Source organism: Pterocles gutturalis, unplaced genomic scaffold (genome assembly GCF_000699245.1).
Source record: "Pterocles gutturalis isolate BGI_N339 unplaced genomic scaffold, ASM69924v1 scaffold41959, whole genome shotgun sequence".
NCBI lineage: Eukaryota > Metazoa > Chordata > Aves > Pterocliformes > Pteroclidae > Pterocles > Pterocles gutturalis.
The window spans coordinates 86-18,742 of NW_010132191.1; the positions used below are offsets into that span (position 1 = coordinate 86).

Below are 18,657 nucleotides of genomic sequence, written 5' to 3' on the forward strand. Positions count from 1 at the left end.
TTTGCAGGAGCTCAGGAGGCCCTTTGCTTCCTCACCGCGGGCTCTTTGGCTTCGGCGGTTTCATGGTTATTTTTTTGTGGATGTCTTCAATGCATGAAGTGCTTTTCAAAATAGGCACGCGTGGAAGGGAGGAGTGTCAGTCACCGTGTCTTGGCTTCTGGATTCATGGGACTGCTGATGGGAGCTGTAAAATGGGCTTTTGCATGGTCCGCAGGTTCTCTACTTTTAATGACTTAAGAATTGGAAAGAAAATTGTGCACGGCATGTTTAAGTGCATGTGTGACATCCCTCAGAGAGGAGTGTGAATGCAAAAAATGAATGCTTTACATTCTGGCCTCTGATGAAACATGATGCAGCAAGAAATTGTTGCTTGGAGACATGTTTTTTCCCAGTAGTTCCTTGGCTGAATTGCCATGTAATTTCTGTGGCAGTTATTTAAAATTGTTTTATTTCAAAAAATCAGCACACAATTTTTCCTCTAGCATAGACAGTTATGGTTTTCATTAAAAAGAAAACACTTGCAGATCATAAAGCTACTTAAATAACTGTTATTGACAGATAAGGTGTTAACCTATTCAGGATCTTTTAGTGAGACTTTTATTTTCATGTAACCCGTGTAGTATATCTACTTTCTTTGACTTCATGTGTTATTTTGTAGGTTGAAACTACAAGACTCAGTCTTAAACCTGCAGCAATGGGTAGGACTTACTTTGTTGAGGAAGCTATTGGGCAGTATCTTTCAGACCTCAGTACGAAATTAAAGCCATATGTCACTGGCCTGTTAATAGGGCAGGTAAGTGTGTAATATCTGGAGTCTGTTCCATTCATACATGATAACAGGGGAAAGCCCTTATGGCTTTAATCTTCTGGGCTGAGGCTGTTAACATCCCATTGAGCTTGTATGATGCAGAAGGGTGGTAATATAACCAGAAGGGACTTCTGTAAAGGGTTTGCAGTGTCAACCAACTACTCAAGTCTTTTAAAATTGTTTTGTGAAAGACATTACACGCAGAAAAGAAATTAAAATTGGAAAGATAAAACTTATCACTAAACAAGGCTTTAAGGCAAAGACAAATTCGTGAAGGAATTAGTTTTGTAACAAATCACTACAGAGTTTAACGATACCTACTGTAAAGCAGACCTTACAGCTACTATATTACGCAGTATATTCTTAGACTTCATATCAGCCTTATGGTATTTTTGCTTATGTTGATGTTTTTGAAAGTGTTCCCCGCAAAGAGACTATGTAATTCGGGCTGTTCGAACGCCTCCAAAGGAAGAGCAGATGGAGGACAACATCAGTCTTTCAAAACTGGCGTCCATTGATGAGGAGTGGATAACTACGCATGCCAGTCAGGTAGCACAGTATGTTTTAATGAAGGAGGTGGGAGGAACAGAAAGGAAATAAGATTTACAAAAATTTATCACTTGTGTAATCTCAAGCCTGTTGTGCAAAGTAAAAGGACCTTCCTAACCACACTAGGCACAGATATTTTCAAACAAAATATTCGTATTGCTTTCAAAGGCTATGATGAAACAGAGACTTGATAGGGCTGGAGCAAGAAAATTTGTGAGATACTGTGCTCCTGCATTTCAGAGGAACCTATAAGTGAAAAAGTCTGCTTATTTAGTTTCTCCTCTTCATGCATACCTGCCTCATTGGAAACTTTTGATATATTAAGTTGCTAGATCTCTGATTCCTGTTAATACCTGTTTGTTTTTATTTTTAAGGTTTCTAGAATGCTTCCTGGAGGCTTATTAGTTCTTGGTGTATTTATTATTGCAACTCCAGAACTGTCAAAAGAGAGTCAAAATGCTTTGCGCAAGGTAAATAGACTTTCATGTGGAAAGAGAGGAGTGTCTTTGGACTTGTAGCAGAATAATTTTCTATCATTGCCTTCAGTATATATGGTTGTTTTGATGCTTTATTTCTAAAAGCACAAATGTTCTGGTTTGCTCTATGGTGTTGAGACTGAAACCTCAGAAATTGCTGTCCTTTGGGAATGTACCACAGCTTGTATTTGATAACTTTCTGTTTCTTGTGATGTTTGTTACTGCAATAGCAAATCTGACTGTATTTACTGAAATTCGACATTAAGGAAAACATCTTCAAGGTTTATATTAAGCTAAATCCTTGTGGCATATTTGTTGGCTTTTTTGTCTGAATGAATTGTTGACATTAGAGAGATTTACGATAAAGATCTATAGCTCTGATTCCATTAAAAGGAATGCCTTGTGTAAAACTAGTGGTACTGACTTAGGTGTGTGGGGTTGTGTTTAAAAACTATGTAGAATGTCCTACTGTCTGACTTAAATGCAGACTTCAAATGCTTTTTTGTTACAGTATTGGGGCATCTAATGACATGTTTCTGTTCTGTACATGTAGGTTAATTTTATCATTTTCATAAGGTAAACTATAATAAGTGATTTAAACATGAGTAGGTTTTGAAGCCTAAGGTCCAAGATTTAATTTTGGCAATGCAGTGCAATCACATCTCAGTTGTGATTACTCTCACTAGTAGCCCACAAAAAAAGGTGAGCTGTGTACAGGTGATCACTGATTCCTGAGTGTAATTTTTTTTTTAATTGGTAGCTATCTTGTACAGCTGTCTTCCCAGATCCTCAGCCAACAGGCATAAAGCTGTAATATTTTTGTTGGGAGAAAAGCTTGCAAGTTGAATATGTGAATGTGTGTTGCTTTGTTCAGTTTATAAGGAAGCTGAATTAAGATTTCACAAGAACTTTCTTTTTGGAGTAGTTGCCTGAATCTTTGTTGAATGTTCTTTTAACATGACATTTGGGTGGGATGTAAGCTGTGTTTCGCATTTATACATAATTATAATATTGCTTGGACTTAGAACTTTAGTGCACGACTATTTTCCAGAAATTATAATACATTATTTTTGTGGAAAAATTTGTAATACTTCTTTCATCTTTAGCTAATTTTCTCAGTGGAAAAGTCCTTGACTAAAAGAAGGCTCTGGAAACCTGCCGAGGAGGAGGTCTCAGACAGAGCAGCTCTTCAGATTTGTTCTGCTACAAAAAAGTATCCTTTATGAGCAAGGTTTATTGATTGAGACTGCTACCCCAACCTCCTTTCTGTAGTTATTGCTGAATAAATGATAGATTGTGGGGAGGAAGTTGTTTGAGTTCAGATATTAAGTTGAAATCATGAAGTTTTCTGATTAGCCATGAGTAAGATCCTCTTATCCTTGCGAAATTTCCATCATTTCTTACTGTTAGGTTTGTGTGTGTAGTGGCATCAAGTAATGCCTTCCCCAGTCAGTTTTGATTTGCATAAATTGAAGAAAACATCTAAAATACTGTATAGCTTCTTGCGCTTGCTGTTGCCAATGATGCTTGCATGGAAGTGGGGAAGTAGCGGGCATGAGGGATCTGTACTCGTGCTGCAGAAGAGTGCTGGGTGTGTTGATAGTGATAATACAAGGAGAGAAAGCAAGATTTTCCCTTGAAGAGGTGAGAGAAACAAGGACAAATTCCAAATTGGTGCATTGGTGATTCTCCCTGTGAATACCTATTGATCTTAATATATTTGTAAGAAATGGGGCAGCATCACTATGATAGTTTACAGTCAAATGTTTTTCCACTTTTTTACACTAATGAAAGGTGAGAACTTTCTTTAGAGTGTAAATTAGCTCAACAAAGAAGTTAAGGAAAGAACAGAGTAATTGTGAATTGTTCTTACTCATTTTTTTGCTTTTCACTGGATCTTTTTCTTTAAGTAGCAAAGAGTAGTTTGCCGAACCTATGATGTACAAGATCCAAAGGTAAGCTTGTAATCCTGTGTGTCATAGGCAGCTTTTAATGCATGACAAGAAATGTTTCAAAAAAAATCTGAGTTATACAGTGTTTTGTATAGATGCTTTATTGCTTATTTCTGCTCTCAGAGTTCAGCTAAACCAGCAGATTGGAAATACCAGAGTGCTCTGTCTGCTTCCTGGTTAGCTTTGGACTGCACAGTAAATGTTAATATTCACATTCCACTTCTTGCTACTTCACCAAACCATGACTTGGAGAAGAATACCAAGGTAACTGCCTGGCTGCAGCAGTTTTGTAGTTGGTCTCTACACTACTTTTTGTGCTGAAAATTAAATGAGAGAGAAAGATTTGAATAGTGTGAGTAGAAGAGTAGGCCTAATCAGCAGAGAAGGTTTAGCAGTTACTCTTCTTTTAAATGTAATTTTAAGTTACTGTGAAGCATTCATAGTATAAAAAATGTAGGTAGCTTTTCTTCTGCTGTGCTTAGTGTTGTCAGTTTCCTTTGCTCAAAATTATTTAGCAATTTCTGTGAGTATTCCAACTAAAGTCTCTTCTGTTTCACCTAGTGAAAAGTTACGTCCCATTAGAACAGGGGTATGGGATGCTTTTAATATTAATTGGTTTGCAATAGTCTGCATCCCTCTCTACAAAAGTCACATCCCTGGGGTAGCACTAAAGTATTTAGAAATGCTTTTTTCTTAATGGCTATATTCTGAACATGTTGGTTTTAAGATTTAGCTTTGGAAAAATATACATACAGATTTTTCAGAGACTTTTAAAGTCTCTCAGAGTGACTGTTGAGACATGTATTTCTATAATTTTCAGCATGATACTGTCCAACATTTTTTGTGAAATTCTCTTTCCAATGAGATTTTTATGTTTTTACCTTTTTGAAAGAATGGATTAAATCGATGGTCAAAACAGATAGAAGACAGTGTTTTTCTGATCAATGGACAAGTTAAAGATGATGATACAGAACTATTGGAAGGGCAGGTGAGTACTGAACAACAAGGAATTGAGCTCCAGTAGATGTGTAGTTAGAACTTCCAGTGTGATAAAGCGTTTGTTGATCTAATTCACCCATTTCAAGTAACTAATATGCAAGACTGCTTGTGTCCCCATCTTCATTGCTGCAAATTGCCTCCTCTTCCTCTGGCAATGAAAATGCAATAATTATATGTGGAGACAGACTAAAAATTTTTCTATATGCTGTCTCCTCATTAAAGACCATGAGTAAGGTTTGAATGTAGGTGGTGAGATTTCTAAGACCTAAGTGTGTCTAAATGTTTAACACAGAGTGGAAACACATTTGGCTGTTGCGTTCATCTCATTTTAAATTACATTCTTATGACTGTTTTCTATGTGCCGTTTTTCTCTCTTAAAAGCTAACCCAGGGCACTTTTTATACCATAGTGAGGAGATTTTGAATCAGGGAGATTTTTTCCTGTTTCATGACACACAGAATTTTTTTTTTTCCCCTCAGAAAAAGTTAAGAGGAAATATTCAATGCAGCACTCAGTTTTCTGATGTCAGAGTTCTGACACAGCTGGTGAGTATTTAGTGGTTTGTAAAGTATAACCTCTCTGTTATCTTATAAAATAGAATAAAAAATAAAAGAACATTCTGAATTATTGCCTAGAAATCCAGCTTACTTTTTCCTAAGACTTAATTCTCCCATGGATATTGACTGTGAAGCTGTGGACAGATCTGTGTATTTCATGTCTTTGGAAATTCTCATGCTGTGATAACCGTGCTGTCTAAGAATTGCACGCTACAGCTGCAAGAAAAATTTGAAAAACTGGTTATAGACATGAAATCCTGCAAAATAATTGATTTGATGGTAGGGCACCTGTACGTATCTGCGTACGTTGTTTTCAAGGTGACTTTGCATCGTTCTGAAGTTCAGAATCGCCTTCATGCTTCAACTTGCCATGGCTGACTATGGACATTTGCTTGAATGCTTTCGTCAGAAGTTCAGTCACTAGTGTTGGATCAAGGTACAGGTCCTGTGAGCTGAATCATCACCTGGAGCCGTTGGGTCTGTGTCAGGAGTTTCCCCTCTACCAGAGGTTATGCTGACTTGAACCCTGAATTGGGTGCCCTAGTCTAGGTCCTAAAGCTCAAATGTGTCCAGGCTTTGTTTTGTAGGCTTCCTGCACAGCACAGGCTGTCCTGTTTTGTCAGGTAGTTCCTTATTTCTCTGAAGTTATGTTTAGCAAAACTTTTAGGAATGTATAAAATGCCATTTTAAAGACTTGATGAATATCTCCACTTCTGTTGTTACATTGTTCTAATGGTTAATTGACTCAGAGAAAGGAAAGTGTTTTGTTTTGGCGGAAGTAATTTATGCAGTTATACATCCCCATGTTTCCAGGTGTTGTCTTAGGGTGCTACATGCAGCACACTCATTGTTTTGGTAATTAGGACGAATATCTCTAGGCAACAGTTTGATAGAGCTCTAAATGTGACCACATTTATAATTTAGTACTGACGGATGGGATGACTTTCAGGATACCGTAGGTTATGCAGATGAAATAGTAAACATACAAACTTAATAGTTTAAAAAAAAAAAAAAACCAACTTAAAAGGATTTCTAGATTGCAATGCTAGTGTGCCACAAGCCACTTGCCTGAAAAGTTTTAGAAGTCTTACAGACACAAATATTTAAATCTCAAAGTGGGGTGTCTTTGAAAAGTAAATACATTTTCTGTAGTGGAAAAGGAGAGAGATTTTAAGTCTCAACTAACAAAACAAAGAAAAACAAAAGTTGAGGGAAAACAGGTTATATGTTAACATCTTAAAGTATGCTATTAATTTCCTAGTTCTGTTTTTTGTTACTCATGCTGCAAGTACCTTGGTAACAAGATAAAACTGAAACATGTTTATTTTCCAGTCCCAGGGTTCAAGTCATAGATCAACTGCTACGGTCCAGGTCTGCAGTGGTTCCATAAATCTCAAAGGTGCTGTGAAATGCAGAGCCTACATACATAACAACAAGCCAAAAGTTAAAGAAGCTATTCAGGTAGTGAAAAGGTTGTTAGTTCATCAGAAACATTTTCCTGAAATATATTAAATTCGTCTCACTGGTTTTTCTTTGACAAAATGACATGGTCTAGACTGGTGTCAAGATGTTCATGCCCCTGAACACGTGAATTTTTTTTAGAAACCATCTGTGTGTGTGTGTCTTTGATGGATTCAGTTCCTTTTTCTCTTTTAGCCGGTATGTCTCCTGTTGCTAAGACTGTTCTCTGATGAATCTTTGCACAAATTGTCAAAGTGATTACACTGTGACAAATTGTCTTAAAATTAAGAAAAGGTTACAGATTCTATTTTTTATGTGTAGCAGGAAAATATAGGTTTATTTGTTCAGTGATACTTTTTTCCCTTATGGCAATGCCTTGTGCTTATTTTTGTTTGTTTTTTTAATGGTAATGTCAGTTCTTATTCTAACAATATTAAAATTTTCCTCATAATTTCATTTTTGTTCTGTCGTTTTTCTTTTTTGATTTTAATTCTTGTGATGTTAGGTTCTCTTCATTGGGCTTTTAAAAATTCTTTTTAAAGTTTTCATTTTCTGTCAAAAACTGTTCTTTTAATATGGATTAAACCTATGAGGGACTTCTTTTGTTGTTTTTCACTAGTCAAAAGCTTTGCAAATGGCTTTTATATCACTGAAGTTTTTGCTTTGTCCTTGCAGGCTTTGAAAAGAGACATAATAAACACGTTGAGTGATCGGTGTGAAATACTGTTTGAAGATCTGATTATAAATGAAGGACCTCATAAAAAAAGTAGGAATAAAAAAAAAAAGCTTACATTTGCAGTGAATTTTGGTTCTTGTAGAAAATTCTACTGGTTTACTGAAGTTCCAGCATGGTTAGAGCAGAATATAAAGCAAATGGCACAATTTCGGTTTGGCAGCCTTGACTTTTTCTTAAATTTGGGGAATCTTTGTCAAGCTCAGATATGTTCTTTGGCACTATAGCTTTCACATCAAGTTGGTAGTCAGTTCTCGTAGCCACAAAATGTAATTTCAGCTTCTTTTTCACTGATAGAAATTTTGTCATTTTTAAAAATTTGGTAGTTGAAACTGAAGTGACTCTTGTCACTGAAGTTCTAACTGTGACTTGTACATTTTAATTTTCTTTTTTTTAAAATCTCTGTATGGTATTCCTATTAATGTTGAACTATGACAAAACTTGGTAGGATTAAAAGAACCAGCTGGACATAGCCTTCCATGTTCTTGTATCACCTATGTTGAGAATGCTAGTGGACATGAGCTCTGAAGTTCAGTAGTTCATCTCCATTAAATTAAATATGACTTTGTATGTCCTGATTGTAATGTGAAGAAATATCCTGATTATTTTTTTTTAACTATACAAATGTGTCATTTGTGTTATGTTTGCCCCCTGGACTTGTTTCACTTCATCAAATACTATTTTACAGGCTTTGTGTCTTTCAAAGAGGTAGATCTTATTTCAGCACCATGAATAATTGCTTTATTGCATCAGCTTGAATTTAACAGCACTATTCAGTGGCCAGAACACAATGAATGTTGATCTAATGAAAAGAAAACTTCGTATCATAATTATATTAATAGCTGGGGAGGTATACTCTGAGACCAGATTTCCTAGCTCATGCTGGGTGATTCTTTACGTTTCTTTGAGTGCAATGGTAAGTTATCTTCTTGTTGTGTTGGTTTTTTTGACCAAATATTGTTAGTTAATTGAAGTAGCAATTTGAAGATATTACCTAAAGGAAAGTCTTTTAAAATATGCTATATTTGGTAGTGATTTTAAAAAAAAGAGAAAAGAAATGGAAAGAGGTTGATTGTGTAAGAAAAAATGATTCATGTTCAAAATTACCATTCACTTTATGATAATGTGGTTTGTTTTTATCCAACTTACATGATTTAAACTTGGTTTGCAATTGCATGCAGTTTTCAGTTTCCTCTTTAGGTGGCGCCCGTACTTTGTGGCTTCATGGCATAAAGCAGCCAAACGTTTGCAATCTTTTGTGGTGTTGAAATAATGTGCTGTTCTGTGTAGGCTCTTATCTGCAGTCTTTCCCAGCATTCTTTTGCTAGTCATTCTAAACATGAAAAAAGATCTGTTTAACATTTTATGGTCTGTTTTGGAGGTCTCTCAGGTATTTCTGGAGAGACTAACGTAGAACATAAATCAGTATAGTAGCAGAACTTTCATGAAACAGTAACAACTAAACAAGCCATGCCTGAAAACAGGATTTTTACGTGGAAACCTTGAGGAGTTCTTTTGCAATAGCTTTATCTTATGGTCAGAGATTAATAGGGAATCTTATCATAACTGGCAAGGGTTTTATTTGGGTGGTATTTTTCCCCCTTTTCTTTTAGATTTTGAGAGGGAATATCACGTCTTACCTCAAAGACTGTTTGTCCCTGTCGCTGGATCCAGTGTGATGCTCAGTGATTATAAGTTTCGTGATGAGGCTGCTGGAGAAATTCAGGAACGTTTTGTTGAGATGTTGGATCAATGTGTGCAAGCTGAAGATATCCATATAGCAGAGGAAATTAGCACAGGTAAATACAGTATACGAGAACCAGGATAAAGTGCATCAGAGATTACAAAAACGTTGACTAATGGCATAGGCCAGTTTTATCCAGAAATGGATGTGTTTAAAGTTGGCTTACTCCATATAAATTTCTAAGGGTTTATATAAACGTATTGGTGAAAAGTGGTAAGAGTTCTTGTGCTTTTTGTATTTGACTTGTAACAGACCTCTCTTCTCTCAAATATTTTGCTTTTTCACCGAATTATCTGTGCAAGCATGGTTGCAGCTCATGAACTACAGTTCAGGTGAACAAGGTTTGCATACATTACTCTGCACATGAATTAAGGATGATCCCATATTGGATCACATCCACTGTAAGAAAAACCTGTAAAGCCTCATATTCTGGTTACTTTTACAGTAGTTCAACTTCACTGGTTTAAGAGACAAGTAGGTCTGATACTACTTAGTGTAAGTTAGAATAAAAAGTTGAGAGCTTTAGTCAAATCTATTGTGTTTTTCAGTAAATATTAAAAAATGCATATATGGTCTAATGTGTCTTTTGGGAAGTTCTCATGCTAGAACCTGACTCTTTCAAAACTACAAAGTCCCTTTCTTTGTTCTGAGTGTTTTAATTTGTGTATCAAATGCAGTGCCCAAAACTGAAGTTTTGTGATTCGCCCAAAACTGAAGTTTTGTGATTCGCCCAAAATGGAAAGAAAATTGAGAGCGCTTTTCATTTTCTGCTGAGTGTCTTAGAAGTTTATGATCTGATTATGAGACTGTTATATTCCTTTTAATACAGATATTGTACTGTAATCCAGTTACTGACTTTCTGAATATTTCTGGTTTATATAATTTCCTGGTTTGTTTGTTGTTTGTTTTTTTCATATGGCTTTGATTTCAATGTAGGAGTCAAATCTGTAGTTGAAATGCATCTAGTAATACTTCCTGCGATCTTATGGAAGAGATTTCTTCCCTTTTTCCCCGTCATCAGTGTGAATATGAGCTACAGGTTACAGTTTTGTAATTTCAGTTTTGTAAAAACAACACTAATTCTCAGATAAGAACTTTGGACACTTTTTGTTGTTGGGATTTATGGACAACAAATGTAAAATGCAGGCATGAGCTTGCTGTGTAGGGTGAACTGTGACTACTGATATTCTGTTTGACCTGCTTGTTTACTGGGGGTTTTTTCAGTTTCTGAATTTCAAATCTAACCATAAATTCTTACATCTTCCTAATTTAATCAGGTTTCCCAGGTTTTAACTAACCCTATTAGCAGTGAATCTGACTCATTATCTCGAGAAGTAAAAGATGTACACAGCTCAAGAACCTCAAGAAAAACAGGAAAGCCAATAAAAATCTCGCTTGTATTGTAAGGGTAACTTTAATACTGTTAAGGATAATTATTACTGAGCTTTATAACTTAGGGAAGCAAATTAATAGTGTTGTAGCAGTGGAGATAGGCGTGGGAGGGAGAGAGATGATTCAGTTTAGCTTTATTGCTTATGTAAGGATGTATGATCTGGAGGTAGGAAGAAAGCACGATTAGACTGATAGCAATGTATCACCAAGGGTTGATGCCATTAATATGTGTAAAATGATGCCCAGGTAGCTCACAGAATGAGTTTGTGTGCTCTTGCTGGTTATAGAGTTAGGTGTGGGACATTTATTTTCTCTTTTTTTTAAAAAAAAAAAAAAGTAGGTTAAAGTAAGTGCATAGCAAAGAAAGGGGAGAAACATACAAAGAGGATTTCGGAAAAATACTGAGGCTGGCCTTGTCCCAGTGAACACCATAAAGCTTGTCCATAGAATGGGTTCTGTCGATAGTGATGATGGTAATAATGCTATCAGCACAATGCTGTTCGACTGATAACTATTGTTATGGCATTATTAACTTGTGGTTTACTAAAATCAGAAGTTATTTATGCACTTTTATTAACGCCAGGAAGGCTGTTTTAGAAATTAGACCTGTTAACTGTGTAAGGAAAGTGTTCTCTGTTATAAGAAAACACGTTAATTTTGCCATTTGATTTTTATTGGTATTTTAGTATGAAGTGTCTAAGTATTGCTGTAAATATCTTTTTGTGAATAATGTTCGGGGTTTCCCCTGTGTAAAGGCTTTTTCAATGCATCATTCCAATTTGGGTAACATTTGTTGTTTCTCAAAGCTTAGTGCTGTCTTTATTAATAGTAGTCAATATTCAGTCATGGTATAAAAATTGCTTTGGAGTGAGTTTTGATATCGGCCTTTCTGTTTATGTCAAAATTCCTGTGGTCTTGGGTGTTATCACTGAATTAACTGGAAATGCTATCCATAGTGAAGTTCTGGGGAAAGTTTGCTGATAAAAATAATTGTTTAAACTTCAAGAACATGAACGGGCTTTTCAAATAATGTCTTTTTTTTGTTGATTTTTAAAGTATACACTTGAGAAGAAGAGGATCTAATCACTCCAGCCGAAAAGATTTATTTTTAGGCAGCTTTTAGGCAAAACATACGAAAGAAAACTGACCTTCTCAAAATATCTTTGATGTGCTTACTTAGTTATGGCCTCTGCTGCTGTCTCCTGCAGTTTTATTCTCTTGTTTCCTTGTACAGTTCTCCAGTGAGGTCACTGTTGGGTCATGTTTTAAAATTGTTAAGTGGAAAATAGAAAGTAAAAACTGACCTGTTTAAAATTGAAAGATATAACTAACGCTGTAGTTTCAAGGTATTTAGTGCTTTAATACAAGCAATTGACAGCTCTGCATTTATGATTGGCTTTACTAAATCCTTGCTCCTCCTTGCTGCTGGGATGGGGGGTGGTGTGTTAAATACCCTGAGTGGATAAACATAAATAAGACTTCAATAGCAGTAATCTCTTCCCCATCTTTGTTAGCAAATTGAAGAATTAAGGATTTATGTAATTGTGAGATTTGTACTACAACTGCTTCAAATACAGGTCTTCAGTAACTTAATGGCGTAAGTGCCTTTGGTAACTAAATAGCTCAAGGGTTTTTTTTATTTTTTATTTTTTCCTCTCTTTTTTTTTTTTTTTTTCTCCCTGAGCAAGGGAGCATTGCTGCCTTGATGTGTGGCTTCAAAAGTTACCTTCAGGGAGGTGCCACAGTTCTTATGAAAGTGCAAGGAGACATTAAGAGGGCCCAAGCTATCCTACTTGCTCATCAAAACAAAAGCAGAAAGAAACATGCTGGATCTAAACTTCAAAGGTGATCTAAGAAATGTGGTCAGCTTCTCTAAAAGTGATATGCTATTTTAGGGAATTAAAAACTATTAAGTAGTTTGGAGAGAATGTGGTGCCCTTACTGTACTAGTTAAGGTACTTAAAAAGCTATCTTGTGACAATTGATAATTCATTTACTCTAGCTGAAGATTTCTGCTATATTTTAGACAGATGAGGGTATGTTTTCCTTTGCACAGAAAAAATAACGGTGAAACTATGGCCTTCAGAGATACTTGATAATTTCTCTTGCATTGAAATGTTGTGTCCTTATTTTTATTTTACATGTATGTGCAGCTTGCTGAGAGATTTCAAAGCCATGTTTATGCTTAATGTATGCATACATATGTGTGTGTGCATCTAATATATCTTGCTATCCTGTTAAGGTTCCTGTTGGACAGTTACTGATTGCTCTGCTGTAGAAGAACTTATACAAAGTCAGTGGGTTCAGGGATAAAAATGCCTAAAGACAGGTCCTAAGTGTCTAGTTGGAGTGCGTTTATGTTACAACAGATCTTGTGCAAGTTTGACTTAAGAAGATTTTGAAGACAATCATGCACGTGACTCATCTTAAATGACAGAAACAACCTTTCTGATCCCACATCTAGATTATACATTTCCCCCATAGCTAATGATACGATAGAGAAAGTACTTTTCCATGAATCATTTTCATATGACTCATACAAGGGATGTGCCTTTATTACTCAACTCTATGATTTATAAGTGATTGACAGCCCCACTCTGGAAATGGGAGATCTGTTTTTACTTAGCAGTCCATGGAATACTCACCTAAAACTTGGTATCTAGCACGGCTGTGAGTTTTTTTTTCTTCATCTTCTGAACCAGAACAATGTTAATCTTTTTCTTATCTTAGCATGCCGATTCTTTTCTTTCTGAAGACATCCAGATCTCACCACAGTAGCGCAAACACTCTTCCTGTACTTGTCCAGAAGATATCGGCAATAATAGCTACTGAATTGCAATCAGTGATGCCTTGGCAAACTATTTTGGGAACAGGAACGCAAATTGAAGACCTTTGCCCCACCACCACCAAGTAGCCTTATCACTGAACTGTGTAGTCCAAAGCATGCTTGCTCTGTGTGGGACAAACAAACAAGTTCAACTCGAAGACTCAAGATTAATCCCCTTCTTTCTTTCCTCCCCCTCTCTGGATATAGCCAAGTGATTAGGGAAATCTTTGGAAAGGAAATAGGTATGGGTTTGAATCCCATCTGTCTGGAAATAGTCAAGCTCTCTCACTTCCTGTCTGAGCAGTCTATGGATTTAGTAATGGCTCCAAAGGGGAATGTATTCTCTGTGCCTGCTCTGAAAGTGTGTTTTTAAGGGATCTTCAAAAAGGAATTTCTGTGCTTTGAAAATAAGCATTTATAGCTCTTGGGTGGGGAAATTATGCTGGGCTCACTTTTAGTCACAATGAGTTTTGCATGTAGCCTGAACTCTGGACAAATGTCTTTGAAGGGAAAACTTTGATCTTGGAAGGTGGTTAATCGTTCATTTTGGTGGTTCCTTCTCGGAGTAGTCATTCTCACCAGGTTATGTCATGGGGGTTGGATATGTTACTGTGGAAGCAGGGTATGAAAATGAGTTTTGGAAGAGAAACTCCTTCCCAAATGTATTTTTCTGGTTCATTTTTACTCTTCCAGCCATACAGATTAGTTTAGTACTATGCTGTTCCTGCTGTACCATTTCTACTGTGATAAACTGTTTTTTTTCTACCATAAACGTACTTTATAAAGTTGATATGAAGTTTTCAACTGTAAAACACAACTGTTAGCTTTTCGCCTGGTATTTACTTCTTCACTTCATTTCCATGCAGTTGATATTTGTCCGGTTACTGACAACAGGGATGACACACAACAGAAACAACTGACAAAAGCAACATTGCTGTTGAAACTTCAACAAAATATGGGTATGTTACTTCCCTAGTTTTACTTTGGCAATCAGAAGCTATAATGGGCTCTTTCAGTACTGTTAGCTCCACAGCATTATTAGTAGACTAGTGAGATCAATAAAAAAGTCTTAATTTCTGTTGCTAATTTAATACAGTAGTTTTTCTAAAATGAGTCCTCATTTCAGTGTTGTAGGTACAGGGTATTTCTGGGGAAGAAAGAACCACAGCCCACTGTTGAAATAAAACCAAACCAGTGTTTGCATTCATTCAGTCTACAAGTCAATACAAAAGTCTCATGTAGCTTTTTTTTTTGGGGAGCCTCCACTTCTATAATTCTGTACTTTAAAAAAAAATGAACACAGCTGAATGGCTCTGTCAAACAGGCATCCATAAATCAGCTAGTGAATCACTAATCTTCCTCTGAAGCTGACAAATACATATGGGCTTGGATGCTAATTGTCAGCCTCAGTAATTCAGGGAGCACCAACCACAGAACTCTTCTTTCAAATACAGCTTCTCCATGATACTCCTTCATCCAGCTCGTGTATCTGTCTGCACTTGGTGTAGCTCTCTGCTGTCAGCTTTGACTGTCTTTTTTGTATTAAAATACAGTTACATTTCAGACAACAAAACAGTAACTTTTGTTTTCTGTTAGTTCTTAGAAGTAGGACATGGTAACTGGAAGATTAAGGAGTACCAGGAGTAAATATGTGCTTGCTTGCATGTAAAAATGTTTTCCCTTGAATCATCACTTGGGTGTTTTGGTTTTTTTGTGTGTCATCTTCTCAGCTGCATCAGTAACAAGCATATTAATCAATAGGAAAATTACTGTTGTGCTACAAAGAGACTCAGAGAGTAGATGTAGTGCCACAGAAAAGAAAAAACTTAATAGCTTTTATTTCTTGAAGCTTAAATTTTTTGTTATTTTTCCTAGTTTGATTCCTGTAATTCAGCAGTAATGCAGAGACAGTGTGTTGTTTTATAGGCCAGGACATGGCCAAGGTACTACAGAAGTATGCAGTCAGCTGGATTTCTGTAAGGATCCTGCTCTGATTAGAAATATCATGTGGAGCTTTTATAATTCAGTTATCTGACATAGCTTTAGATTTAGGCTTAGCAGTGATAGAGAGGTTTTGGGGTGGCTCTTATTGTTTCTCCTCCTGCTTGTCATTCACCTTGACCCTGCCCTCCACACCCTAGCTGCTGATGACTGTGCTGCCCTTGCCACTCACTGAATGCATTTCCTTTGTTATTTTAGGTGTGGTAATAGCAGCTGCTGTTGCAGTCTTTGCATCCATCTTCTCTTTCAATTACTTCAGTGATTAAACTCAATCAACCGGAGCTTCATGGAAGTATTGGCCAGTTACAAGATGGAAACATCTGGGTTTCATATATTAATAATTAAGAATTGTTGCCTAAATATCACCAGTTAGACATGCAATACAAATTGTAATGATAGGTTCAGTTACCATGTCCCAGCATGCAGTTACTATAGCGAGTAAGAATACAATATCAAGTAAGAAGATGAATCAAGTTTACAATAAACTAACCCTGGCACTGTGTGGAAATGCATGGCAGTATTCTTTCCTAGGAAGATTCCTTAAACAAATGTAGAACCTTCATTTTCTTCCTACTCGCTGTTCTCATGGAAAATGCTACTGGTGTTTTTCAGGCTATTGGTAGACTAGCATAGTTACCTGGTATGACAATTCTTGCTTTCAGGGTTCCTTTGGTATGAGAAATCTCGTCTCATTAAAGTTAATTGGGGAAAAATTAGATTTAATGAAGCCAACATTTCGGCATATATACATTTGTTTTAGGTAGCATTGGTTAACTAGCATAATAGGTATACAAATAGTTTCTAGTAGCTTCAAGACTAGACCAATTCAGCCTGTAAATATCTTAGTTCAAGACCTGAAGAATTCAGAAATCAATAAAATACATTAACTTTTGAGATCTATGTATGCCGCCTTTTACTCAGTGACTCTTGATGAAGATTTCTTTGTCCAGCTCCGAGTCAATCATTATTCTCTTGGAATATTAACTATTTCAGCAACAGCTACATCTAGGCAGCCCTTGTAGCTTATCTTGTAGATACATGCAAGTTGTCAAAATTGTTTGCTAATCAGGATTTTTAGACTATAAACAGATTGCTTTTTATCAAGAGATACTCTCCTGGGTATGTCAGATGGTAACATTATTGTTTACTTGCCATGAGGAGAGTGGAAGGAGGGAAGAATTCTAGTAAGGTTAATAAAGATAATTTGTAAATTAAATGTCATGTTTAGTTGGATCTGAACTACAATAGAAAAGAATTCCAGATCTTAGGGCATTTTAATACCTCTGCAAATTTCTTATTTTGTATAAAGGCACTGGAAGACTAAGAAAAAAATATAAACACATTGGTTCTAAAGCATAATCAAGGATGTACCTGGGGTACGTTTAATAAAAGGCAACTATGAAAAAGATGTCTTAAGTACTATTGCCTCACCTGTGTATTCTGTTTTTACATGTTTGGAAAAAGATCTGCTTTTAGTATTGCAACTATATTTTAGAACAGAGTGTTGCTCTTTTGTGCTCGATATTGCTGAAGTAGCACCTCACAGAGGAAACTGAATGTTCTAATGGAGGCACTGTTTTTGGGTAAGTCCTTCAGCTGCTGCATGTTTTGTAGATGCACGTTATTCTGTGAAAATGGGTGGACTCAGTTAGCAAAATGGCATGATGAAGGAGTTGATTTGGGGGGGGGTTGAGTGCTATCCAGAAAATGAGATGGAATTTCCCAGTGTGCTTCAAAATACGTTTGGTTTAAAAATTGCTCTGTTATAGCCTGTATTTTCCTGCCCGAGTATGACTATTGCGTGGCTTACTTAACAGTTAAATCTGTCTGTATGAGATTAGAAAACTACAATCTTCATACCCTAAAAACCAAAAAGCTGACTAAACTGCAACTCTCTCTTACTCTTGCTCAAGCTTTTACCAACTGCTCTAGTTTGCCTGCAGTTTCTGTTTACAGCACCGTGAATGAAACCAACAGAGCTGGGTGCTCCTGTAACACCATCTTCGGTTTTCTACTTCAGTCTCAAACAGCCTAACTTCTCTGTAAAAACAAAATCTTTATTGCAGAGTGCTTTAATGTCTGTATCTGTGCATGCATGCTTGCTAATACCTAATGTGTACTTCTGGAGGTAAAAGTACAAAATCGTAATTCTGTACTTGCTTGTTACTCAAAACTCAGCCTTAGCAAAGTACAACATTTAAGGTGCTAAATATGTTACCCCAGAGAAGAAAAATGTTATGAAATGCTTGTTTGGCACCTGTGATGTAAAAAGTAGAGCTTGTTTGGAGGTATTTTTCCATGGATCCCCTCTCAAAGAACTTGGTTTTTCTTCCCCCTCTGCAAGCTTATTCAGTGTTTAGTAAATGATCCTTTTCTTCATGGTGTTATAACAGACTCTGAAATTCAGCTTATAACTAACTAGGTATTAAGGATCTGTGGAAGTCTAATTTTCCAATTTGAGGTTTCAAGAAGGCAAAGAAAGAATGGGGTTTGGATGAGATTTCTGCTTTAATACAGGAGACTGCATTTAACCATCATCTGTGCATTTAACCATCTTCTGGGCAATAAGATGCCTTCCAGTCATCTTGCCATGAGGAAACGGTGGATGTAGAAGAAAGCAGGTTCTTGCATGTTTTAAGAGTTACAGAACTAACCAAGAGGGGATTTCATTGTTGTCTTGCTTCCTGTGCTTTTTGTACTGTTAGCCATTGATAACGTAAGAAAATGAGTTCTTAAAGAAAAACAAAAAGGTGTGCATTAGAAAAAAAGGAAAGCAACCTTTTAAAAGCCTATTTCTTGTCTGCTGCTTAACTTTTGCTCAGGTTTCATACAGTTGTATCCTTTTTCTGCTACCTATATAATCTTCTGAAGCTTTCAGTTTGTGAAAACTCTATCCTGACTGAAACTGAGCTTTGTTGACATGACTGCAACTAGATTTTTAGTCTAGTATATGAGAGTCTAGAGGAATGGTTGGGACTTCCAAATCTGAAAATCTGGCTCTTCTAAGTGTAGTTCTAAAATTATTTACAAAATAGTTTTACAGACACCTTATTTTCTGTGCTATGTTGTTTTAAAATGTAGTTTTAAAAAGCCTCAGTGGTCTTGTACAATGAGGCTTACAATTTTTTGCATCTGAGGGACAGCATTCAGCATGTCAA

The 18,657-nt window shown here is 36.3% G+C and overlaps 1 protein-coding gene across 1 annotated transcript; it reads left to right on the plus strand.

Moving 5' to 3' along the window:
- The first annotated feature begins 663 nt into the window (after positions 1–663).
- On the plus strand, positions 664–15,765 carry LOC104457997 (chromosome unknown open reading frame, human C1orf27). Its single transcript, XM_010080825.1, has 13 exons — positions 664–793; positions 1,226–1,357; positions 1,732–1,827; positions 2,940–3,046; positions 3,752–3,788; positions 3,909–4,049; positions 4,678–4,773; positions 5,264–5,329; positions 6,674–6,802; positions 7,478–7,568; positions 9,149–9,334; positions 14,365–14,457; positions 15,698–15,765. Exons 1-13 carry the CDS (start codon positions 695–697, stop codon positions 15,763–15,765), a joined length of 1,341 nt encoding a protein of 446 aa, XP_010079127.1. The 5' UTR covers positions 664–694.
- Positions 15,766–18,657: the final 2,892 nt, after the last annotated feature.